This window comes from Engystomops pustulosus, chromosome 11, assembly GCF_040894005.1.
Source record: "Engystomops pustulosus chromosome 11, aEngPut4.maternal, whole genome shotgun sequence".
NCBI classification, from domain to species: domain Eukaryota; kingdom Metazoa; phylum Chordata; class Amphibia; order Anura; family Leptodactylidae; genus Engystomops; species Engystomops pustulosus.
Window position 1 is genome coordinate 33,910,666 of NC_092421.1, and position 26,048 is coordinate 33,936,713.

Genomic DNA, 26,048 nt, shown 5'->3' on the forward strand with positions numbered 1-26,048 from the left:
GAAAACAACCCAAAATTCTGCCTGACACAGCTCGTTTGATAAGGGGACCATGTATGGAGGCAGTGAACTAGTAGTAGATTAAAGGTGCTGCAGTTAAAACTATGTTAGTTGGATCTTGGCATGGAGCTGGCGCTCCGCTGCCAGGCGAGCTTTCGCCAATCCAAGCCCCTGTCTCTAGGCTACTCCCCAAACAGCACTTCTAAGAACCTTTTGTATAAGATCAAGTGTAATAGCGTTCTTATAAGTTTAGGATATGGCGGGTGAGGGGAATGGAAACAGATGCGCAAGAAGCGCTGAAATAATATCGGTAAATGATAAAAGTTTGCCAGTATCTTTTGTGGATTACACAGCAGGGTGGCGAGAAAGTTAACAAGTTTGATGTGGAATGCCCTGTAATAGCTCTTGGGCGGTGTGCCTTTTATCGGCTAGGCTCAGCAGTTTGAGCACCGCCTGCTGTCGCTTAGCGACGGCACTGCTGCTGTGCCTAGAGCTACCGACTGATGGCGCCATGCCCACGGATGGTAGTTCGGAGGAGGAGGTGGAGGAGGGGTGGGAGGAGGAGGAGGCATAGTAGGCCTTTGAGACCTGGACCGAGGTAGGCCCCGCAATCCTCTGCGTCGGCAGTATATCACCAGCCCCAGGGTCAGACTCGGTCCCAGCGTGCACCAAGTTAAGTGTAGTAGCGTTCTTATAAGTTTGGGATATGGCGGGTGAGGGGAATGTAAACAGATGCGCAAGAAGCGCTGAAATAATATTGGTAAATGATAAAAGTTTGCCAGTATATTTTGTGGATAACACAGCAGGGTGGCGACAAAGTTGACAAGTTTGTTGTGGAAGCCATGAAAACAACCCAAAATTCTGCCTGACAAAGCTCGTTTGATAAGGGGACCATGTATGGAGGCAGTGAACTAGTAGTAGATTAAAGGTGCTGCAGTTAAAACTATGTTAGTTGGATCTTGGCATGGAGCTGGCGCTCCGCTGCCAGGCGAGCTTTCGCCAATCCAAGCCCCTGTCTCTAGGCTACTCCCCAAACAGCACTTCTAAGAACCTTTTGTATAAGATCAAGTGTAATAGCGTTCTTATAAGTTTAGGATATGGCGGGTGAGGGGATGGAAACAGATGCGCAAGAAGCGCTGAAATAATATCGGTAAATGATAAAAGTTTGCCAGTATCTTTTGTGGATTACACAGCAGGGTGGCGAGAAAGTTAACAAGTTTGATGTGGAATGCCCTGTAATAGCTCTTGGGCGGTGTGCCTTTTATCGGCTAGGCTCAGCAGTTTGAGCACCGCCTGCTGTCGCTTAGCGACGGCACTGCTGCTGTGCCTAGAGCTACCGACTGATGGCGCCATGCCCACGGATGGTAGTTCGGAGGAGGAGGTGGAGGAGGGGTGGGAGGAGGAGGAGGCATAGTAGGCCTGAAACACCTGGACCGAGGTAGGCCCCGCAATCCTTGGCGTCGGCAGTATATGACCAGCCGCAGGGTCAGACTCGGTCCCAGCCTCCACCAAGTTAACCCAATGTGCCGTCAGCGATATATAGTGGCCCTGCCCGGCAGCACTCGTCCACGTGTCCGTGGTCAGGTGGACCTTGTCAGAAACGGCGTTGGTCAGGGCACGGATGATGTTGTCTGACACGTGCTGGTGCAGGGCTGGGACGGCACATCGGGAAAAGTAGTGGCGGCTGGGGACCGAATACCGAGGGGCGACCGCCGCCATGAGGTTGCGAAAGGCCTCGGTCTCTACTAGCCTATAGGGCAGCATCTCCAGGCTGAGCAATCTGGAGATGTGGACATTAAGGGCTTGGGCGTGCGGGTGGGTTGCACTATATTTGCGTTTCCGCTCCAGCGTCTGGGGTATGGAGAGCTGAACGCTGGTGGATGCTGTGGAGGATCGTGGAGGCGACGATGGGGTTTTTGTGGCAGGGTCCTGGGCAGGGGGCTGACTATCAGCTGACACAGGGGAAGGAGCAGTGGTGTGCCCTGCCGGAGGTGAACGGGCTTGTTGCCACTGAGTGGGGTGTTTAGCATTCATATGCCTGCGCATACTGGTGGTAGTTAAGCTAGTAGTGGTGGAACCCCTGCTGATCCTGGTTTGGCAAATGTTGCACACCACAGTCCGTCGGTCATCCGGTGTTTCCTTAAAGAACCTCCAGACTTCTGAAAATCTAGCCCTCGCCGCAGGAGCCCTCGCCACGGGAGCTTCACTAGTTGACACATTTGGCGCTGATGCACCAGGTCTGGCCCTGCCTTTCCGTCTGGCCCCACCACTGCCTCTTCCAACCTGTTCTGGTCGAGGACTCTCCTCCGTCTCAGAAGCACTGTGTTCACCCGGCCTATCAACCCAGCTTGGGTCTGTCACCTCATCATCCTCCGATCCCTCAGTCTGCTCCCCCCTCGGACTTCCTGCCCTGACAACAACTTCCCCACTGTCTGACAACCGTGTCTCCTCATCGTCGGACACCTCTTTACACACTTCTTCCACTACGTCAAGAAGGTCATCATCACCCACAGACTGCGACTGGTGGAAAACCTGGGCATCGGAAAATTGCTCAGCAGCAACCGGACAAGTGGTTTGTGACTGTGGGAAGGGTCCAGAAAACAGTTCCTCAGAGTATGCCGGTTCAAATGCCAAATTTTCCTGGGAGGGGGCAGACTGGGGGGGAGGAGGCTGAGGTGCAGGAGCTGGAGGAGTGCCGATTTCGGTGACATGGGTGGACTGCGTGGAAGACTGACTGGTGGACAAATTGCTCGAAGCATTGTCGGCAATCCACGACATCACCTGTTCGCACTGTTCTGGCCTCAACAGTGCTCTACCACGAGTCCCAGTAACTTCAGACATGAACCTAGGGAGTGTAGCTCTGCGGCGTTCCCCTGCTCCCTAATCAGCAGGTGGTGTCTCACCCCGCCCAGGACCACGGCCTCTGATTCCTGCAGTAGTTGGACGCCCACGTCCCCGCCCTCGTCCTCTACCCCTAGCCCTCAGGTTAAACATTTTGAAAATGAAAGTTATAACTTTAATTTTTTTTTAACTTTTTTTGTGTTTTTTTGTGTTTTTTAGTTTTTTTTTGTGTTTTTTAGTTTTTAAAACCAAACAATGCTATCCTATTGCTATGGCTATTTTCTAGCCAAGTATGAAAGCACACTGCTATGCCAGATGAGATGACGCTGAGTTATGAAAAAATAAACGTAAAATAAAAAGGAAATGGCAGACTGTGCCTAATTGAAATCCAACCCCTAATAAATTTTCCCACTTCGGTCTTTGCGATGGATATGTGCGTCACTAAGCGCTAAACACAGCGGTCGAAAGTCTCACTCCAAATTCCTGACAATTGGCTAGTATATGCACTGCAGCAAGGACAGCCACCAGCAGATCAACCAGAAATAAAATATATATAACGCTATTGTAGGCGTAAGTAAGCCGTTTGGATTCTCCTTTGGCTATTTTCTAGCCAAGTATGAAAGCACACTGATGAGATGACGCTGAGTTATGAAAAAATAAACGTAAAATAAAAAGGAAATGGCAGACTGTGCCTAATTGAAATCCAACCCCTAATAAATTTTCCCACTTCGGTCTTTGCGATGGATATGTGCGTCACTAAGCGCTAAACACAGCGGTCGCAAGTCTCACTCCAAATTCCTGACAATTGGCTAGTATATGCACTGCAGCAAGGACAGCCACCAGCAGATCAACCAGAAATAAAATATATATAATGCTATTGTAGGCGTAAGTAAGCCGTTTGGATTCTCCTTTGGCTATTTTCTAGCCAAGTATGAAAGCACACTGATGAGATGACGCTGAGTTATGAAAAAATAAACGTAAAATAAAAAGAAACTGCCAGACTGTGCCTAATTGAAATCCAACCCCTAATAAATTTTCCCACTTCGGTCTTTGCGATGGATATGTGCGTCACTAAGCGCAAAACACAGCGGTCGCAAGTCTCACTACAAATTGCTCACAATTTGCTAGTAGATGCACTGCAGCAAGGACAGCCACCAGCAGATCAACCAGAAATCAAATATATATAACGCTACTGTAGGCGTAAGTAAGCCGTTTGTATTCTCCTATGGCTATTTTCTAGCCAAGTATTACAGCACACTGCTATGCCAGATGAGATGACGCTGAGTTATGAAAAAATAAACGTAAAATAAAAAAGGAAATGGCAGACTGTGCCTAATTGAAATCCAACCCCTAATAAATTTTCCCACTTCGGTCTTTGCGATGGATATGTGCGTCACTAAGCGCAAAACACAGCGGTCGCAACTCTCACTACAAATTGCTCACAATTTGCTAGTAGATGCACTGCAGCAAGGACAGCCACCAGCAGATCAACCAGAAATAAAATATATATAACGCTATTGTAGGCGTAAGTAAGCCGTTTGGATTCTCCTATGGCTATTTTCTAGCCAAGTATGAAAGCACACTGATGAGATGACGCTGAGTTATGAAAAAATAAACGTAAAATAAAAAGTAAATGGCAGACTGTGCCTAATTGAAATCAAACCCCTAATAAATTTTCCCACTTTGGTGTTTGAGGTGGATATGTGTGTCACTAAGAGCTAAACACAACGGTAGCAAGTCCCCCTGCAAATTCCTCACAATATGGTACTAGCTGCACTACTAGTGCCAGCAAGCCCAGCCACAAGCAAACAAAAAAAAAAAAAGTATAACGTTATTGTAGCCCTAAGAAGGGCTGTTGGGTTCTTGTTGAATCACTCCTGCCTAACACTATTCTAATAGAACACCCTAACGCTTTCCCTGACCAGCAGCAGCTCTCTCCCTAGCGGCATCCAGACAGAGAATGATCCGAGCAGCGCGGGCAGGGGCTAGTCTATCCCAGGGTCACCTGATCTGGCCAGCCAACCACTGCTATCGACGTGTAAGGGTACCACGTCATGCTGGGTGGAGTGCAGAGTCTCCTGGCTTGTGATTGGCTCTGTTTCTGGCCGCCAAAAATCACAACGGCGGGAGCTGCCATTTTCTCGAGCGGGCGAAGTATTCGTCCGAGCAACGAGCAGTTTCGAGTACGCTAATGCTCGAACGAGCATCAAGCTCGGACGAGTATGTTCGCTCATCTCTAATTATTATACTATACGGTCACACCTCTGATTAAAGGCGACTTCAAAGCTCACCTCTTCCCTGCGTAATGACCACACAATCTATTTGGGAAAAAAATATAGCAAATGTATATTTTCTAAGCCGTGCACTTTGTCCAACCCCTTACTCCAAACACTGATATTCCCACAGGGCATAATACCCCCTTATGCGGCCCATTGCCATATACAGCCCTCCTTAGAGGCCCCCATATTGTATATTACCTCCTGTTTTGTGTTCATCCCAACAAACTTTGTAATGCCCCCCTGTGGACCCCTTATATAATACCCCCATATGTGGCCCGCCAGCATATAATACCCTTCTTTTATTGCTAATCCTTGCTCTAAGAACAACTCAAAGTTTTGTCTGGACTTAAATTTGTATATCCAAATTCAACTTAAGAACAAATCACTGCCTTTACTCCCTTTTTGTTGCCCCTCGTAGACATTTAGCCCCGTCTTCGGGCAGACCTGCCTTCTTGGCAGCCTCTGCCATATGCAGACAGATGTTCAGTGGTGATGTGGGGAACCTGACAGCAGTATATTCATCAACTTCTGCACTCAAAGTTTTAGTACCCATGCTACTCATTCCACACTGTACATATGTTTGGACACATGCTCTTCTCTAATCTTAATAATCTAACCTTAGTTAATTATTTTTTTTCATATCATTACATTAACCCTCATAACCACTTTACAAGAAATATAAGAAACTATTAATAATAATAATCTTTATTTATATTGCACCATCAAATTCTGTAGCATTTTACAAATCATATGAGGAATATACAATTATAATATAACATTTGCACCTTATGAGATTGTATGTTGAGCTGCTATGGAGTTATATATGCACTGGCACTTTATTTTGAAACTGTAGCAGTTTGCACATATGATGATGCCCAATGAAATTGTATATTATATGTTCTTGATGTGCAGAGGCATTAGACGGATTACCGGGAACAATTTACTTTATATTGTATTCTAATGTTGTAATTGTTTTTCCTTTTAAAATTCTTCAATAAAATGAATTGTATTTTTAATCATGTAGTCATGAATTGTATGAGGACTGAGTTTCACTCATCTATTGGTTGCTGGATATTGAGTTGTTAATGGAGTGGGTTCAAGTGGTTTGGTATAATATAACATTGCATATGGAACAATAGGAACAAACAGTCATATGGAACAATAGGAGTGAGGGCCCTGCGGACAAGAGCTTACAGTCTATGAAATATTTTGACTCTCTACAAGACACAAGTGAGGATTGCCCTCTAGTGTCTTTTTATTACATACCAGTATTCTAATATTTTCATTTTTATACTAGAATCATAGAACTGCCAGAAATTGCACCAGAACAACCTAACTGCTGATTGGCTGTCAAATGCCATGTACATCTCATCATACGGAGGCTTCAATCTTTTGTTATTTAGGAGTATTTGGCAAGGACTACTGACTTACCATCTTGCTGATACCACACAAAGGGAATTAAACTTACTATAATAATTCTTTACTTATATAGTGCACACAGATTACACAGCGCTGCACAGAGCTTGCCAGTCCCTGTCCCCAATGGGGCTCACAATCTTATCCACCTACCAGTATGTTTTGGAGAGTGGGAGGAAACCGGAGGACACCCATGCAAACACTGAGAGAACACATAAACTCTTACTAACAACCATTGCCTAATAATGCAAAATTACCACTACTTGCTTTGCTGTTTTGCCAACATTCATTTTCCGGTGGTATACAATTTTGGTTTCAATTGGAATAAATTTCATAACAAGTTTTAATGTGTTTGATGCCAAAAACCCCACACCTCATTTTTCTCTCTCAAGAGAGAATTCATCTTTGGTATCTGACAAAGCCTGACCTCCCTTCTCAGCTACACTGCCACCTAATGTAGAGGTTCTGCTCCTTTCCTGACAAGCAGGGCAAGATGTTATTTCTATTGGCTACTTTGCTATAAACAACGGATCACTACCTGGAGACCTGACTGTGATTAGAGTGAATGAACAGATGTGTCCACCAGCTCATCAGGTACATGTACCATATACTACAAAGAAGAAGCGTGAGGCAGCGCTCCAATGAAAAGTTATGGTTATTCCACCCAAATATCATACAGTATCGCAACTTTTCACCCTTTCTATAAGGAAATATCCTTATGGGAAGGGTAAAATGGTGCAATTCTGTATCTTATTTGGGTGGAACTCAAGTCTTCATTGGAGCGCTGCCTCATGCTGCTTCTTTGGATTATATCTGTTCAAGATTCAGTCAGCCTTGTTTGGTCATGTGCTGCTCCAGAGCAACTTTTGTATTTGTACCATATACTATGAACACAAGGTGGCACCTCACTATGTTAGCAAATATCATAACCTTGCCTATAAAGGAAATCTCCCATCCAAATCCATCATGATAAACCAGGGACACTTATAGATCCTAGCACTATTAATGTGGTGATCTTCTTATATTTGTTATCCATGGCTTCTTCACTTCTAAAATTAACTTTTAAAATAATGCTAATGAGCCTTAAGGGCTCTGCTGGTTTTTTTCCAGAGCCCCTCAGTCCTATAGCTTCCCATACTGTTACAATTAGGTCTCCCTTACCCCTGTACCTCCTGCTGCTGCTACATGTTCTGCTCACTGTAACAGCTTATGAAGCTACAGCACAGAGAGGCTCTGAGAAAGCCACACTCCAAGAAATCCTGGCTCATTAGCATAATCTTAAAAGATGAAAACTGGCCACAAAAAAAAATGTATATCCGTAAACTCCTTACTTTATTGTAATGTTATAGCACTAACATAAAAACATTTAAAAACATATGGCCACATGTGCCATAGTACAATGCATGAATGCGTACAATGGGGCAGATTTATCAAGCAGTCTGAAAGTCAGAATATTTCCAGTTGCCCATGGCAACCAATCACAGCTCAGCTTTCATTTCACCAGTGCTCATGAATATTTTAAAGGGGAGCTGTGATTGGTTGCCATGGGCAATTGGAAATATTCTGACTTTCAGACTGCTTGATAAATCTGCCCCAATATGTGCAATATGCTGACAACCCCTGAGGAAACCCGTGGAGGCGGAACGCGTGGGGCACAACCTTCCATCCCCCAACGTTAACACAGTGATATCATTTTTATGCTGTTTGGACTTCATGTGTTTGACTGCTTATGGTATAAGATGCACATTCATCACTTGCAGTGGCACTTGCCACTTTATTTGTTGGATTAATTTGCATTGTATACATAACTAGTCCAAGCAGATTAGGATTTCTAGATCCACACCAGTGTTAGTCCATACCGGACCTATTGGGGGTTGTCAGCATATAGCATATATTGTACGCATTCATGAATTGTACTATGGCACATGTGGCCATATGTTTTTAAATGTTTTTATGTTAGTGCTATAACATTACAATAAAGTAAGGAGTTTACGGATATATATCTGATATTCATTTTTTTTTTGTGGCCAGTTTTCATGCACATCCCCGCTGTTTAGCTCATGTTACACATTGTCCATAGGGATGTGAGGCTAGTCAGTCCATACATCAGTAATTATTTGGTTAATTTGCACCTGATTCAACCATGCAATTTGAAGTTGGATCCACAGTCTTCTTTCCTATACTTAAAACTTAGTTTATATTGTGATCTTCTGTTTATATTTTATTAATTGTCCATTTGTTTAGACATTTTCAAAAAGAAAAAAAAGCTAAATAAATACCAAAAACGAAATGCTTTTTCTAGCTACAAATTGACTATAGTAGCTAAAATATCCCAATAATGGGGAATTCACAACTTTTTGCCCCATTAAGATGTTTCTTCGCTTTATAATTGTTCCCGGCTAGCTTCACACATTATCCCTAGAACATCAGTCTAATGGAGGCTAAAAACCGAAAGTGTAAAACCATCATAAACATTAATTTATACTATAAAATAACCTAATAATATACGGTTCCTAATTACTTAAAAAAAGTTGATGTCAGTGGAAATGTTACATTAAAGTGTGCCAGGAAATATTCTGGTGGAGAAGAATATAAAGAGGCTCTTTATACAATCCTTCACACCATCTCTCCCTCCCCCCTCCTCTCTAAAGTCCATCTCAACTTCAGAGCAACCTGAAGGCTGGCATTCAGAGAACAAAATCCAGCTACCAGACTGTACCATGTAAACATCCCACAGGGGGAAATCAACTGCCGGGAGACAACATTAAACTTAATCACAGGAAAAATAATCTCGAGAAGATCTAATAAAAAGTCCAGAAAAGTTTGGAGCATTGTCCCCTGAGTAGACGGGGATCCACTTGGTGACACTACACTTTCCTCTTGTAATATAGATCCGACCAGAATTAAGAAAAGCTTCTAATTTGTTTCCATTAACATTTTACTTTCTCTCCCTTTGTCTGCATCACCCACACCCCTCTCCTCCCTCTTGCTGCCTCTATCTTTCCATCCATCCCCCATGCAAAGGGCAACCAAGTTTGAGAAAAACAGGCATCCAGCAGTGAACTCCAGAATCATGAGAGACTTGAAGACTGGATGAAAAAAATTCTTACAATCAGGTGGGATTTTGTAGTTGACTTTGAATATTGTAATTTAGTTGCAAATCTTGTAAAATCTGCTGTATGTTCCATGTAGAATAATAAAAAGGAATGGTGCACAGGGATTCATCTATGCCTCAATATACTGAACGGATGTCAGAGACTTGAGACGTCTTGTAGAACCTTTCAGGATTTCGAGTGAAGTCTCCCGCTCTCTTTTTAGGATTTGCTCTGCATCCAAAAGTAGAGTCTGGGGTCCATTCTTGAGCTACAAAGAGACTCATAAATGAATGTTACTCCCCATCAATCTCTCATGAGGATAAAAGGTGTCAGCCATGTCTGTGATCTTGAGTTCATTCACAGTTTGAAGCTAAATCCATGGAAACTTTAAAGAGGATCTAGAGTATCTTATCACCCGGAGAATTCTGCATGAGCACAGATAGTCCTGCAGATGTTACCTACTGTAGACATACACAACTCAAAAGTAGTTACAATAATGATCCTTATAATAATGTTTACTTATTTGTATCCGGTATAGATGCATCTAGGGCTTTGGGGTAAAAAATGAAGAATAACGTAGAAGATAAATGATGAATACTTGCAGAGATACAACTGCTAATGTCACCACAATCCTGCTAATGTGTGGCAATCCAGCTTTCCTCCAGCCTCTTCTGTTAGGGAAAACGAGAAAAATCATGTGCAGGATTCAACCGGGACATAAGTGTCACCAGTGTTATGTGGTAGCAGGTTTCCATCTTTGACAAAAACACAGGGTCGCTGGCTCTCTGGTGGTCACTTTGATTAATGAATGTACAGTATCTTTATGTATTCTTACACATTGTCTCCCCACTGATAGTGCCAGGAGCTGAGGAATAGACCTAAATGGGGTAGAGGCCCCTCTGCTTTTATATTTATTTTATATTTATCTATAAATTGCTTAATTTTTTTATACATTTATCACAGATTAGTAACATAGGTAAACATCAAGAGGGTACAGGCCTGTAGTGGCATAGATGACCTATAGTATTCTATAAATCACCTGTAGCTTATTTAGGAACATTCTGCATCTGAAGAATTCTGTGCATTGAAGAATAGTTTTTTTTTTTTAAAGAAATGGCCACATTTAAGGGTTGAGATGTATTGGACAAGTTTGCATCATGGAGGATGTCAATCTTAGAATATTACTAAAGATTTCTATAGAGTACAGGCACTTTACGGCTGTAGAAAGAGATAAGTAATGTATTGCAGAGGGATGGGAAGAAGGAGGAGATGTTCTCTAGGGAGGTGCAGCATGGTGGAGGGTTTTGTAGGGGAGAATGAGAAGTTTTATCTAAATTCTATAGTAATCGGGAAACCAGTACAGCGACTGGCACAGGGTAGAGACATGGGTGAAATGGTTGGCCAATAAGACAGACCTGGCTGCTACATTCAGGAACAAGAATCAAGAAAAGAATGAATCATCTAAAGTATGCCAAGTGTTTTATCATCTCACATCTAGAGCCAGGAGCTGTCAGAACAATCCTTCATGTTAACAAAACCAAATTCTCCTTTTATTAACCAACTAGAAAGGAAATATATATTGGCACTCCTGTTATATCCCTACCCCACCATCCACACTCCAATAAATGGTTATTTGCAACAGTCCAATTGTTGAAACCTCATTGAAATTGGCACCACTGAACTGCTCAAAAATATTTCAAATGACTAGTAAGGTTTATGACAACCTATGAGGAGGCTTTCAGTCTAAGTATGAAATATAAAAATTACGGTTCACCTTCATTTCAATGAAGTGACAGCTATGTACAACTTAAAGGGCTTCTACCATCAGGATGAAGGACTGGATGCAAATGAGCCTGAGGGGCTCCAGGCTCCATAGATATTAATAGAGCCTGGAGCCCCTCAGGCTCATTTGCATACAGTATTTGGCGATAGATGTCCTTTAAAGGCAGTCTTCCATCTCTACCAAGTATTGTAACGTGCTGCCAGCATGCTGTAGAGAAACAAAGGCGGATTTACAACATAAATTTATCATTTGTGTTTATTGTGCCATTACTGAGACACTCCCAGTCTCCTGTGTATGCTAATGTGGCAGTTGGTGTCTGCACTGTAGCACTTCTATTCCTGCCTAAATCCCTTCTCTTTCATCCAAGTGTTCCCCCACAAAGTCTCCTGTGTATCAGATGTAGTAGCTGTAGTCCAGGGAGGAATAGCAGTTCTCAAGGTGCTGATGTGCACATGTCCTGGGTGTGCCAACTGCTTCATTAGCATACAGATTCAAATGAGAATTTTCCAGGAACAGCATAGTGGACAGAAATAATAAAAGTATTTTTGAAATCACAATATTTCTCTACAACATGCCGCCAATGGATTAGAATACTTAAAGGGGTATTCCGGGAATATGAACCTCTGATACAAAAACCCATAATGCTATAAATAAATTATATAACAAAACTCAATTAGTCCCAAAATGTAGCTTAAATAGCTTGTTTTTTAATTCACATATTTTCTGGCATCTCTAAAGTATGCAGTTATCACCAAGATGGCCGCCACTGCAAACTAAAAGTCCTATTATGCTTTAGTTCTCAGTAACTCCTCCTCTCTCTTATGCTCTGCCTCCAGTGATGATGTTACAGATTATAGTACTCTGTTACCATAGTAATGATGTGTAACTGCCATCACTGCACATTACCTCACTAAGGTGATGTCTCACCACAGCACTGGCCATACTGGATGCACTGCAACCAACCGACTACAGCCAAACATAGTGGTGATCACATGACCTGCCCAGGCAGGTACAGGACATGTGATGTGGACATGTGACCAGCGGCCATCTTCTGTCCTGTGTCTGCTCCACGTGGATGAAATCAACAGACTTATTAAAGGGCCGGTAGCATTTTAATTCTTCGTTATAGTGCCTGTGCACAATATTTTTCTCCTAAGGGGAGCAAAATATTACATAACAACTAATTACATATTAGCTTATATTTTAACCCCTTAAGGATGCAGGGTTTTTTGCGCATTTCTTGCTCTCTACCTTAAAAAATCCATAACTATTTCATTTTTCCGTGCACAGAGCTGTGTGAGGACTTATTGTGTGCGTTACACATATTCCATGCTGTGTACTGGGAAGCTGAAAAAAATTCCAAGTGTGGAAAAAAAAGCACTTTCTTGTAGGCTCAGTTTTTATTCATTTTCAAAAATTAAACGAATGTGTACGAAAAAGTAAAAAAAAAAAACATTTCACCATCTTCTGACACTTTTTCATACTTTGGTGTACGTAGCTGGTTGAGGTGTCATTTCTTGAGAAATGAGTCGACGTTTTTATTGCTGAGACTATGAGGACTGTGCGACATTTTGATAACTTTTTATTACATTTTTTATGTGACATAAAATGGTGTAAATTTTTTTTTTTCCCTATGTCTTAGACCCTCTAGGGTGCTTTAATCCTATATAGTCTGATCGTTTCTACCATTTTCTGCAATACCAGTATATTTCAGTGAGCCCTCTTCATACACCTTCATAGCTCTCCGGTGGATATATCCGTCATAGAGCGTGAAGGGGTTAAGGACCCATCTGTATATGAATGTATATGCTGATTCCTGGAATACCCCTTTAAGAAGGCTGTCAATTCCCTTTAATAACAAGAGTGGCGCTGTTTAATTTTTTTAATGTAATTTTCTATAACCTATAAAAGATGTTGTTCTAAATTTAGGTGAATATTAGAGGGGTGTACACAGGGGGGCATCAACATCATTAAAACCTCCACCTTACTAAGTAAGTAGTCTAATCCAGGGCTTACTTATGTAATGTAAAAGCATTTTCTTTTTTTTATTCATTTCAAGGGGCTCTGTGTGGCACTATTTAGGGGTACAGTGTCTGAGCTTGAGTTAGTTTAGGGCAGTGGTGGCGACCTATGGCACGGGTGCCAGAGGCGGCACTCGGAACCCAGGCCTTCACACCAGCATGAAATTCATCAGACAGGACTCAAAGAATCTTCCTGTAGAATCTTCCCTCCTCCTTTCAACTGTGTTGGTGTCCTTAGGAGGCTGAATGATTGAAAGTTGTCAAAGAACAATGAGAAATACATTACTGCTTAAATTGCTGCACTGGCACTTAGCAATAGATTAGTAGCTTTTGGTTAAAGTTTGGGCACGCAGGCTCTAAAAGGTTAGCCATCACTGGTTTAGGGTATAGGAATAAGCTACAAATCTCAGAGCTTATGTCTGATACTTGGTTTTATAATAGTTTAGGTCAGTCTGAAGGAGAAGAGAAGGGAACAGAATGGGACGCAATGAAAGGAAAGTGTGGTGGACATGAGCACCCAGTCCCCTTCCCTTACCATCAAAGAAAATAATTTAGAATGTAAAAGGGATAAGAACAGGCCGTGTGTGCCAGCCCATTGAAATACATGAGACATGTGCTAGCCATTGTTTCAATTCCAAAATGCACATTTGTGTACATGTAAACCTAAGGGTGCATTCATGCGGGCTGTAGATGTAGCTGGTCACATTTTATCAGAGATGCAGGCAGCTTATTTTCACAGTAGTATAGTAGCCACATGGGGGAGCATCCTAATTTACATTGTGTGATGAAAGTTCTCAATTCAATTCATATCTTGCCAGCAGATGGCACTCTTCTTCTTAGTTATAACAATTATTCCCTCTCCTACCTGAAATAAGCATCCCATGTGCAAAGTATCACACTAAATTCAGAACAAAAATAAGTTTCTCAGGATTGGACGCAAGGGCACACATTCAGGTTTTTATGCTATTTTTGAGGCCAAAACTAGGAATAAATCATATAGGGAGAGAATATATAAAGGACAAATAGCAATTCTATATAGTCAGTCCTTGTCCAGTATTAATGTCAAAAACTGCATTACAAATCTGCAGTCTGTATGTCCGTTACCTACCTGAATCACGTCAGAGATCATAAAATATTTTATAGTATTGAAAAATATAGAAGATAATTTGCAAATATGTCATTTTACAGACCTACTGTATCTAAATTGAGTAATTTTGCATTAGACTATGGTTATAGTCAATAGATTACAGACAGCAGATAAGGACAGGTGACAAGTTATACTCAAGAGCCACAAGCCACTTGTAGAATGAGGTGGACATCCATCAGATATAAAGATATGAAGGGGGGAGTATGGGACTGCAGTGTGATGCTATATAATACAGATAATCCAGCAGACAGAGGACCATTCTTTTCTACTTACATGGTATAATATCCTTTAACCCCTTAAGAACATGGTCCTTTTTTGTTTTTGTTTCCATTTTTCATTCTCCACCTTCAAAAATCTATAAATCTATACGACTTGTCCTGATTTAAAGGGCCAGCGTTCTCCTAATGGGCGCTGGTTAATCTGGCTTGCCTTTATAATCCGGCACCTCCCTTCACTCTCTGCCGGATCTTCAAGTCATTCCACTGAAGAGAAAGCCTCCAGTGTTCCTCCTGTGCGTTTCTAGACGCCTCCGTGTTTCCTATGGCGTTTCTGTGTTCCAGTGGCGGTCCTGTGTTCCTGCGGCGGTCCTATGTTCCTGCGGCGGTCCTGTATTCTGGTGGCCATCCTGAGGCCCTGCCTACCCAAAGTCCTGCCTTCCCATGGTCCTGCTTTCACTGTGTCCAGTTTCCCGCTTCCCTACCTTGGCTGCCACCGCAGGCATAGTTGCACCCGTGAAATGACCTGGTGGCTTCCCGCCGCAGCAGGACCATTCCGCTTTCTGCCTCTGGCGAAGTACCACCATCTCCCATGGTGGTCCAGAGAGTCCACAGACTTTTGCCCCAAGAGACTCTCCCACACCCCCGTGTGTGAAAGTACCATTTTGGGAACAGTATGACCATTTGATCACTTTTTGCAAAATCTTTTGTGTGTTCAAAGACAGCAAAAAAGGGAAGTTTTGGTGCTATTTTTGATTATTTTTTTTGTATTGATGGGGGCCTTTGGGAGGCAGCATTTCCTAACATATTATTTTATTTGTTAAGTTTCATCAGTTCTAGGAAAAGAAGGGAGGTTTTAACTTTTAGCTTTATTTTAAACTTTAACATTTTTACATTTTTTTTAGACCCTCCCCCCCCCCCCCCCAATCCAGGGTACCTTAACAATAAGGAGTGTGATTGCTCCTACCATATACTGCAATAGTACACAGGGAATTTGCTATAGATCTGTAAAAGTGTGCCACTTGGACACTGTTATAGATCTGCAGCAATAACCGGCTGCCATGGCAACTGATTGTGGCTCCACGATAACGTCACAATGTGCGAAGATTAAAGCCAATAAGGGGGCGCCCATTAGTCGGCGCAGCTTTGCCAGTGACAGTTAAAGGGTCAACACCTACAAACGGTGCCAACACTAAATGTAGGCGTTACCGGCTGGTGTTTGCTGCAAGTCGTTAAGGGGTTACAGGAAATCTACCGGAAACGCTACTTATGACAGCAGTGGGTATATGCATTGTGCTGCAGTGAGATTTCTGGCACAGAGTAGGAGGGGGGAGTGGCAATGGTGCAAAGAGGCGGGTCACAAATGCTCTGAGGGGCGTGTACTAGCCAGAAACTCCGGGCTCTGGTGATGCCCCCTGAAGTACTGGTGCTTCATTACCATAAATATAGAGCTTATTTTATACATAAAATACAGGAACGGAGCTCCTTATAAACATACAGCTTTAATCAGACTTCTGGGAGTGTCTCAACAGTGATTATGGTTAATAAAGAGGAAATTTATTAACTATTTGTAGATCTTCTTTAAATCGTATTTTTTCAAAACCATATAGGAGAAAAAGCTCTGTGGGATCTCCATGGTAGAAAATGGTTTGCAGGGTTTGTTTCCTCTAAAGTTCCACACATTTAGGCTACTTTTCATTATTTACAGTGGGAGAATAGACCAGACAGTAGTTACATGGGTTCCATTATTTAGGGACCCAAGAATTGTACAGTACCTTTATCATTCAGTAAAATTCAGTAACCCTATGTTATATGCCACAGCTGTGCGGAAACCAGAGAATAAAAATATGACATGATATTCTCTGTAGCTTGCAGGAAGAATATAGCACAGAAGATCGATTGCAAACTGTGTTAGTGATGAGTATTTTGAGGATAGAAGCTGAAGTCGGTTTGTCATTCCTATCCTGCTACGATGTAAAATTGATTTTCCACATTTTCCTTCCTCAAAATACATTGTTCTGTTTATTCATGGAGAAATCGATGTTTTGATTTGTGTGAGCAAAAGGCAAGCACTTGTATTAGAGAGCCAACTGCTAAGAGCAGTATTTTATAGGAAAAATGGAAAACCAGAGACGCCAGTGACATAAAATGTAGATCATTCATACTTCAGATCTACTGAAGCCCTGTGTACTGGTGCAGTAGTCAGCTGTGTGCTGCAGAAATTATAATCTGTTAATGTATGACTGAGCGGCCATTATTGTCGAGGTTGTAATAGAGAGAGATGTTCTTTAAATCACCTTTCTAAGTGACAGTGAATACAGAGTTCTGAACATGTGTCTACGTTAAATTAGGTATATAGAAAATGTCACACTGACCCCCACAAACAATGGACTTAAAGAAAATCTACCACAAGGATGAAGGATTGTAAACCAAGCACGCCCACATACTTGTGTGTGCAGGATCTGCTCTTCCTTTAGCTTCTTAGGCCCTAGTTTTTACAAATAAAAAAGACTTTAAATATTATGCAAATGAACCCTAGCGGCTCCAAGTTCCATAGCTGTTACTGGAGCCCCTAAGGCTCATTTGTATAATTTTAAAGCTTTTTGTCTTAAAAACAAGGACCTAAGAAGCTAAAAGAAGAGCAGATCCAGTAAGAGGGGGCTCACATCAGTGTGCTTGGTTTACAATCCTTCATCCTGCTGGTAGATTTCCTTTAATGGATTATTAATGATCACTTCCTTGTTTCTGGACATAAATCTTGTCACTATATGTGTAGAACAAACTAAAATTTCATGATAGAATAAGTTATTTATTGAACATGGTTTCACATAGATAAATAATAGATAAATATAAGAACCAAGTATTTGTTGGATTTTGACTTTTCTGTGAGTGAATGTAATGATGATATATGCAAGTTTTTATGATTATATTACAAATTATACATGCATTGAGAAACTATAAGACCACTGTAAAAGTTAACACAAGTGGCCAGTCTGTCCTGCACATATTGCTTAACCCTCGGCGTGTCTTGAATCTCTACTAGAGCTCACAGATCTTCATATGTAATGGCTCCCCACACCATCACAACAGCAGCTGGAGAATGTGTCCCCCACAGCAATGGCAGGATTAAAGCGCTCTTTCCAAGGCCTCCATACTGTAACCTCAGATCCCAAACAGAACCTAAATCCAAATGAAATGAGGTGGCAATGGTGGCTAGCTGTAAATGACAGGATGCTAATGCCATGAAATTTAAAAGTCCCCGAAAATAAAGGTGCCGCCTGTGTCTGGGTGATGGACAATGAACAAGCTGCTTTTGCTTGTAATATGTATCAAACCTCTAATGATGGGCCTTCATGGCTGTCCAGAGTCTGTTTGCCTGGTGTGTGGGCTCTCACATAGCCACTGTTAACACACTGCTAACAGCTATGTGATATGTGTCAATGTATATAAACTAAAAGATGCTAAAATCCCTAGTCTTGTATATAATTATGGCTATGAACAAAGTGAGACAAAGGGGCATAACTACAGGGGTAGCAGCCATAGCAGCTGCTATGGGGCCCACAGAGTCAGGGGGCCTGACCACCCACACTAAAGAATGGAGAATGTGCACACTTATATACATATTGGGGGTCATTTACTAAGGGCCCGAATCGCGTTTTCCCGATGTGTTACCCGAATATTTCCGATTTGCGCCGAGTTTCCTTGAATTGCCCCGGGATTGTGGCGCACGGGTTTGGATTGTGTCGCGCGCGCACCAGCTTCCGTGCGCCACAAATAGGGGGCGTGGTTTTCGAGCAACCCGAATTATTCGGACAAGCCCCTGAATTTAAAAACCGAATTGTGTCGCATAAGGACCGCTTACCTTCACCTGGTCCAGCTCGGTGCATTCCGGCGCGATGAGTTTACTTTCAGCGCAGCAGCGCCACCTGGTGGACGGCGGAAGAACTACCTTATTAAATCCCGGCCGGACCCGAATCCAGAGCGGAGAAGCCGCCGCTGGAACGCGAATGGACCGGGTAAGTAAATGTGCCCCATTATGTTGCACAATGTTCAGCATAATATATCTAAATATATCTATCACCCATCATCCACAGTAAACATCTAAACATATATGTGTGTATATAAGTATATAAATTTGTGTGATTGTATAAACATCTGTATATATGTACAATTTGTCTATATTCTTTTAAGGGGAATTGGGGCCCTTGCAGAATCTTGCTATGGGGCCCAGCCTCTGCTAGTTGTGCCCCTGGTGAATCTAAAAATGTTAATATATCCTTAATCTTATTACTACACTGAATGTAAAGTTTTCATCACAAAAGCATTTTTGACTAGAAAGAGTTAATTCTTATTGGTCTCTCAAAATGATTCATACATTGAATGACAGATATCTGATCTATATGGAGCACACATATTCCGTGCACCCTGTGCTATATTCATATTGCAGATCTCCTTTGCTTTACCATAATGTTTCTAGCTATTGACTAACCCTTCAGAGAAGACGCAGCTCTTCAGCCCCCCCACCATTCTCTCACGTATAAAAGTAGCTTTAAAACCCTGTGCACATAGCAGACATTTGCATACTGAGTACATTCGGAGTTTCAGACCTCATAGCTACAATACTAGAAGATCGAAGAAGATGATAACGGAAAACATGCAAATCCATTCCTTGGGCTCCTTTTTTCCTGTGTAAAAACGTAGCCGCAGCTTATGGTTTATTTCCCTTCAGGAACATATTTCTGACATACAGTATATACACTCATCTACAGGTTTAGAGAATTGCATATATATCTAGTGACAGTGGTGCTGAACAGAGGGGTGGGATATGAGACTTTCCTCTTCCTGCTGACATTGCTCCTGTATTCTTTTATACTGTACCCTCTCAACAGGGGGCATCCTATCCACCTCTTCAAGGGACTACATGTGCCTTGCATTTCAGCCCAGCCAATACCTAGGCTATGTAAATACGTCTTACCCCATGGAAAGGTGCATTTCTAAGTAGTTTCCTTGACTTTGAATTATCACCATATGGAATCTGCTCTGCTCACCCTGTATATGGCTTGTAGTACCTACCCTAATGAGCTCCTTATGCAGATTTTTTTTTCTGAAAGAAAATCTACTTTGTGTACATTTAAAGGACATCTATAGTCAGGATGAAGGATTGTAAACCAAGCACACTGAAATACTGGTGTGTGCCCCTCTGGCAGGATCTGCTCTTCTTTAAGCTTCATATTTTTACGAAAAAGATTATAAAAATGTATGGAAATAAGCCAGAGAAGCTTCGGGCTCCATAGCTGTTAATTCAGCCTGAAGCTTCTCAAGTTAATTTGAAAAAACAAGGGTATAAGAAGCTAAAAAGAAGAGCAGATCCTGCCAGAGGGGGCACGCACCAGCATGTCTGTGTGCTTGGTTTATAATCCTTCATCCTAGTGGTAGACTTCTTTTAAATTCCTACCAAGCACATTGCTATACATACCGTAGTACAGCAGCTGTGCTTTGTATTTCAACTCAGCCTCATTCCTAATAATAGGACTGATCTGTACAAGGGCCACATAACAAATGTGTATAATGCCACTCATCTGCCCTTTGCAAGCAGCGTTCATTGCAACCCCCCTCCCCCGACCATTTTTAACAGACCATAAAAAAATAAGGTCAGAGACACATGACTGTGGTTGGTCAATGAATCAAAGACGCAACACTGTGGCTACGATAGGACCTCATGCATCATAGTGATGTATGATGCATGGAGTCCCTTCTTCCATTTGGAACAGCAGTGCTGTGTTATTACCCATCCTCACCATTGGGGTCCGTCAATAAAATCCGGCCAGTACACCATCCGGGATTCACAAACTAACCAGGATCGGAGCATAAATGGCCTAAACCTTTCAGGATTTGAACAATTTTAAAGATACCAAATTGTTATGACTGTAGAACTGGGTCATAACTTCTTCAAAATGGCCGGTCGTGTGGGCTGTGTCCAGCATGCAGTGGTTAGTGCCTATCAAAGTGGTACAAGAAGGTGTGAGCAGTGAAAATGTATCACAAACTGTACTTGAACCCGAGCCACGTTTTCAATATCTCTAGTTGAAAAACTGAAGTAAATTATTCAGATCAGTATTTCAAGAACATGAAAAAATTATACTCACATCCATGAGAAATCTGATTTAGATTTTATGTATTTTACCATACATATTATAGTACACATGAAAGTAGTAAGCCATTAAAACATGTAATTTTTCCCCCTTGCTCAGCTCCTAATATTTTCATGTCTAAAAATTGACAAAAGCACATAACAATATAACATGATAGAATTAGCAATTTCCTCTGGAAGCTCACAACCCCCTTATTACTGAAGAAACCCATAGCATTGGCTCTTGAATATCTTTTCGTAATGTATGCAAATCCTCCTCACGTCTGTTTTCAAGGCTCCCTGCTGTGATGATCTGCACTTATGGATATATATACACCTACAGTAGCCAGACCCGAGCTGCCGTACAAACACAAGGCCTCATGAGACACAAAACCTAACAACATGCTAGTGCACTAAAAGATGACACCAAATGCTTGCCTTCTGCTTTCCTCCTGGACCACAGCAAAACCAGTAAGATTTATCACTACTATTTCTCAGAAATTCACCTTATTTATCCATAGTAGACGGGTAATGTAGAATATTCTATTACAAATTTTCTGTAGTGGTGAACTTGTATATCATATCTCTGCATACACAGCAATTCTGGATAACTCTTCATCTATGAGCAGTTTCTAAATCATTATAGATTTCCATGTTCAGAATTCAACATTTGCAATTACAATATAAAAGTAGCAACAGCTTATACTACGGTCCAAACTGCTCTGTGTGTCCCCAGTCATAGATTGTCCCGGAGTCCCCAAAAAGGGTAGAATAGGTTTTATGCAGGACTAATCAATAGAAGAATTATTTTTATTTGCGCGATTTCAAGTAGTTCAGGACATGTTTATAGACGTTTACATGTGAATTACTTTACTGCCGAGAGTATTGTTTATTGTGAGTACTTGATTGATGCGGTTGTTGTTGCTAGGAGCACTCGATGGACACTATTGTATATTGGGAGTACTCAATTGACAGTATTGCTTGTATTGGGAGTACTGTACTAGATAGACATTCTTTATAGGGAGTACTCTATTGTTTGTATTGGGAGTACTCAGTATTGCTTTTATTGGGAGTCCTTGATTTTCACTAATATTTTTATTGTGAGTACTCAATTGACATTATAGTCAATTATACCCTCCCACAATGAAATGAAAAAGAGGCCAGACACAGTAATTTGAGTCATCTGTCATTAATATACTGCAGGAACTGCTATAGGGCCTACTTTATCACAAGAACAATATGGCAAGAGGGAATGTCTTAAAGGGGTAGTCTCTTCTGTACAATGACATTTAAATACATTTATCGGCCACAGATATATTTCTTCAATTGGATGTTATTGAAAAAAAAAAATAACCTATGTGAAGATAATTTCTCATTAATGTAGTCATGTTGTCCCTTTGAAATGAGATTGTTGTCCTAAGATACAACCACCGCTGCTGGAGTGATTTCACAAAGAAAGAAATAGTTTTTTCCTATGAGATATCCAGGAGTTATTGTATGTCCCACAGCCACCATGTGGCAATGAACACTGAATCCAGGTGGTTGGTCAGGGCACAATAGTGCATCCCTGCCATCCCTGCCAAGACTGCCAGATTTTGGGGGTGGTCATATGCAAGGACGTTTCTAAGAGATAACATGGCTTCAAATACCTTCAGACAGGTACATCTGTTTTAATAAATTTATTTTATTTCTTTAACTATAGGGCCAACTTTAGCTTAAAGCTCTGCCTAAATCAAGAATTAAAATTAATCACTTTTAGTAGTGCCCTGAGCACAATACAACATGAGGATAGGGTGGGCACTACACGACTCAAGATTATACAAGGTGCTAAAGAAATCTGCAGAATTAACATGATATAAAGATAACAAAAGTACCAAGAATCTTTCTGTGCACACCAGAGACCATACAAAAATGTATTCATTCATGAACTACATGTATGGGAAAGCCTATAGGGCTAAACTCCATATAGAAAGACATCTTTAAAGGAAATCAACCAGCCAAAACAGACGCAAAAAATAAATACTCACCTCTGCTCCTCTTCATCTTGATCCAGGCGCTCTCTTTTGCTAGTTTTGACACACCGGGATCCCCAGAAAACATGTGAATCATAAAAGCAAACAATTTAAGCTCCATTTTGTGTATCTTAGTACTTTTGGGGTTTTTTTTAGACTTTTTGTTGCAAATGTCTATAATGTGAGGGGGTTAAGTACAGGGGCGTACACTACTGTCAATTTTGGATTTAAGGCTGTGGCCTACATTTTTGAGCACTCGAATCACACCCCAGAGACATGAAGACATATGAGGCTGTGGTCACCCTTAGAAGTAAACAATAAATTTCAATGAATCTGAATGCAAAAATGTATGAATTTAAAAAAAATATAACAGCCCAAACTTCACTGCCCAACTGGTTATGTGCAAAATTTTAAACATTTAAAACATGTGAAATAACTCCATATTTATATATTAAATCAGGGTCCATGAAATTTTTTCCTTTGTACCTGCCCTGGGACCAAGTGCTAATTTGTGCCTAAAAACTCACAAAAATAAACACAAAGAGGGTCATTTACTAAGGGCCCGATTCACGTTTTCCTGACGTGTTACCCGAATATTTCCGATTTCCGCCGATTTCCCCTGAATTGCCCTGGGATTTTGGCGATCGGATTGTGGTGCATCGGCGCTGGCATGCACGCGACGGAAATTGGGGGGCGTGCCCGAACGAAATCCCAACGGATTCAGAAAAACCGCCGCATTTTTTTAAAAAAATCTGTCGCGGAGCTTGCACTTACCTCCACTCAGCCCGGCTCGGTGTATTCTAGTGCGTTCTTATGCTTTTCAGCGCAGCAGTGCCACCTGGTGGACGGCGGTGGAACTACCTTAATGAATCCCGGCCGGGACCGAATCCACCGCAGAGAACGTGCCGCTGGATCGCGAATGGACCGGGTAAGTAAATCTGCCCCAAAGAGTGATACATAAGTGTAAAGTCACACAAAACATCTGGAAAATAAAAATGCATAAGGCACTGCACAAGGTGTACTTGAAAAACATCAGCAAAAGTTGCAGTGAAGTCTCCAAAAATGACAAAAGTCATTAAAATGAGACAATTAAACTAGCAGAAATAAAGATACATGTCCCCCATGGAATTTTGTTGTATTCCATTCATTATGAATCAGAAGTTCATATTTCCGAAAATGTCCCATTGACTTTATGTAGATCTATTCATTATAAGTTGCTGTTTTGTCTGTTTAGAATAAATCTAGAAATGATAATTATTTACATGTAAGAATCCATATATTTAAACAATTCATTATTTTTCTGCTTTCCAGGAAAGATGACCACTGAAACGACAATCACGTTCAATAATGAAACACTGGGGAGCACGGCTATTCCTGACGTTTATAACTCTACCATGGAGAATGTTTCAATAAATGCCACCAAAATTCCTGTGGATTTTACAGACCCACTTCCCATCGTCATTTCTCTTGTGTGCATTTTCCTTCTGATTGCCACCTGCCTCATATTTGTGACACTTTGCAAGCCTGCTGCCTTTGATCAATCACTTTACGGACCACGGGAATTTATGCCCTATCATGTGGAAGACGCCAGTGAACCTCAGCTCCGACTTTGGAAGAGGTTAGGCTCACTTAGGCAATCGATAAACAGCTTCCGACGTAGTCGGCCAATCTCTCAGTGCCAAAGGACATGTCCAAGGCAGACACCAACTACTCATGACTGGTCCTTTTTTGAGTCCACTAAAATGTGATGGGACAGTGTCACCCCCTTTTTTTTGCTGAATTTGAATTGTCATTTTCCATACTGTCTAAATGAACAGTGAGGTACAACCATAAACCAGCGCCAATATGGAAGAGAGGACCGAAATCCCACCTATCCACAACAGTTACTACTGGTCACTACTATATTTTTTCACAAGTACAAACTGAATAATTTGATTGATAATGTCACTCCGGACATGGAGTCTAAAAAAGAAATAGATGTAGATAAAGGAGTTGAATTTTTTAGCTGGGGTTTTAAAACCAACTGTTGTCACATGCAACGAGTATAACTTAGCTGCGCATCTTCACAAGTTCACAATCATTAAAAATTAACCATGTATCTGTCTCTTTTTTTTTTTTTTACAAATCTAAATATTTAAAATGCATTTCTTACATTTAACACTTGGCATTGGAAATAGAAAGTGGAGGAAAACCTGGGAAATTATGTAGTGAAGAAAATCACAAAATTCTCTCTAATTGGAGGTAGTGAATATTGAGCAACAAAATGAGCATAGATGTGCATCAATTTTGCTTGTGTAGCTGTCATCATATTGTTTGCTTTAGGGTCGGTTAACATCTAAGTGTTATCAGTTTTTTTTTTTGCATCAGTTATTTTAAGCCTGGTTTTTGCTCAAAATAATCTAAGCAATAAACTTCATAAATCTTCATCCACATCTGAAAAGTTTTATTGCACTGTAAAAAAAAAGTAATAGGATTTTTTTATTTTGCTAATGAATACATTAAGTGATTGTAAAAACAATGCAATATATTTTATCAATTTAAATGGGCTTTATTGCTGGTTATCAGTTCTCTCCTGAATGCCAAACTGCTTACTGTTTAGATCTTATATGATTATAGAGGGAGAAGGTTGATGAGTTTCTCAGTAGCAGACACATAGATAGTAGCACATGGTGCATCATAGGACACTAAGGGGGGGAATTATCACTGCTTCTACGCCAGTTCTCTGTTGTAAAAGCAGTGGAATAATCGCAAATCCTTGCTCAGTGCGGCGTGGTGGTGGTGGTGGTGGGGTGGGGGTGTTAGCAGGGCGTGGCCTGCGTTCTTTTGCAAAAGCAGCAAACTTTCGTTCACTGTTTTTTACACAAAACTATGCCAGGTCCGACTTGCCATGGTTTTGCATGTAGGCCTCTTGATGTATCCAGCGAGACAAATGGGGCGTGGACACTATCATATGCATATGTAGGGGTGCCAGCGTATGATAAATCTCCCCATAAGTATCCAATTTCTTGCAATTTTGACGTAATATTCCAGTAGGGTTTTGGCATTACTGAACAGCATAGATTTGAGTTCTGAGATGTTGTATCTGTACATTCCTGACTCCTCTGCATCTCAT

The 26,048-nt window shown here is 41.4% G+C and overlaps 2 protein-coding genes across 7 annotated transcripts in view; one reads left to right on the forward strand and one right to left on the reverse strand.

Annotated features, from left to right (window-relative positions):
• CDH23 (cadherin related 23) overlaps positions 1 to 26,048 on the reverse strand; it is a 708,444-nt gene that overhangs the window by 146,780 nt on the left and 535,616 nt on the right. The window lies entirely within an intron of this gene.
• C11H10orf105 (chromosome 11 C10orf105 homolog) lies at positions 7,076 to 25,312 on the forward strand. 3 transcript variants are annotated; one of them, XM_072129575.1, is made up of 3 exons: positions 7,076 to 7,127; positions 9,558 to 9,649; positions 24,248 to 25,312. In XM_072129575.1, the coding sequence occupies exon 3, from the start codon at positions 24,253 to 24,255 to the stop codon at positions 24,682 to 24,684; it is 432 nt and encodes a 143-aa protein (XP_071985676.1). In that variant the 5' UTR covers positions 7,076 to 7,127; positions 9,558 to 9,649; positions 24,248 to 24,252; the 3' UTR covers positions 24,685 to 25,312. The 3 variants fall into 3 exon arrangements, with proteins under 3 accessions (XP_071985676.1, XP_071985675.1, XP_071985677.1); XM_072129574.1 differs by lacking the exon at positions 7,076 to 7,127 and having other exon boundaries at positions 9,283 to 9,649; XM_072129576.1 differs by lacking the exons at positions 7,076 to 7,127; positions 9,558 to 9,649 and adding an exon at positions 21,214 to 21,395.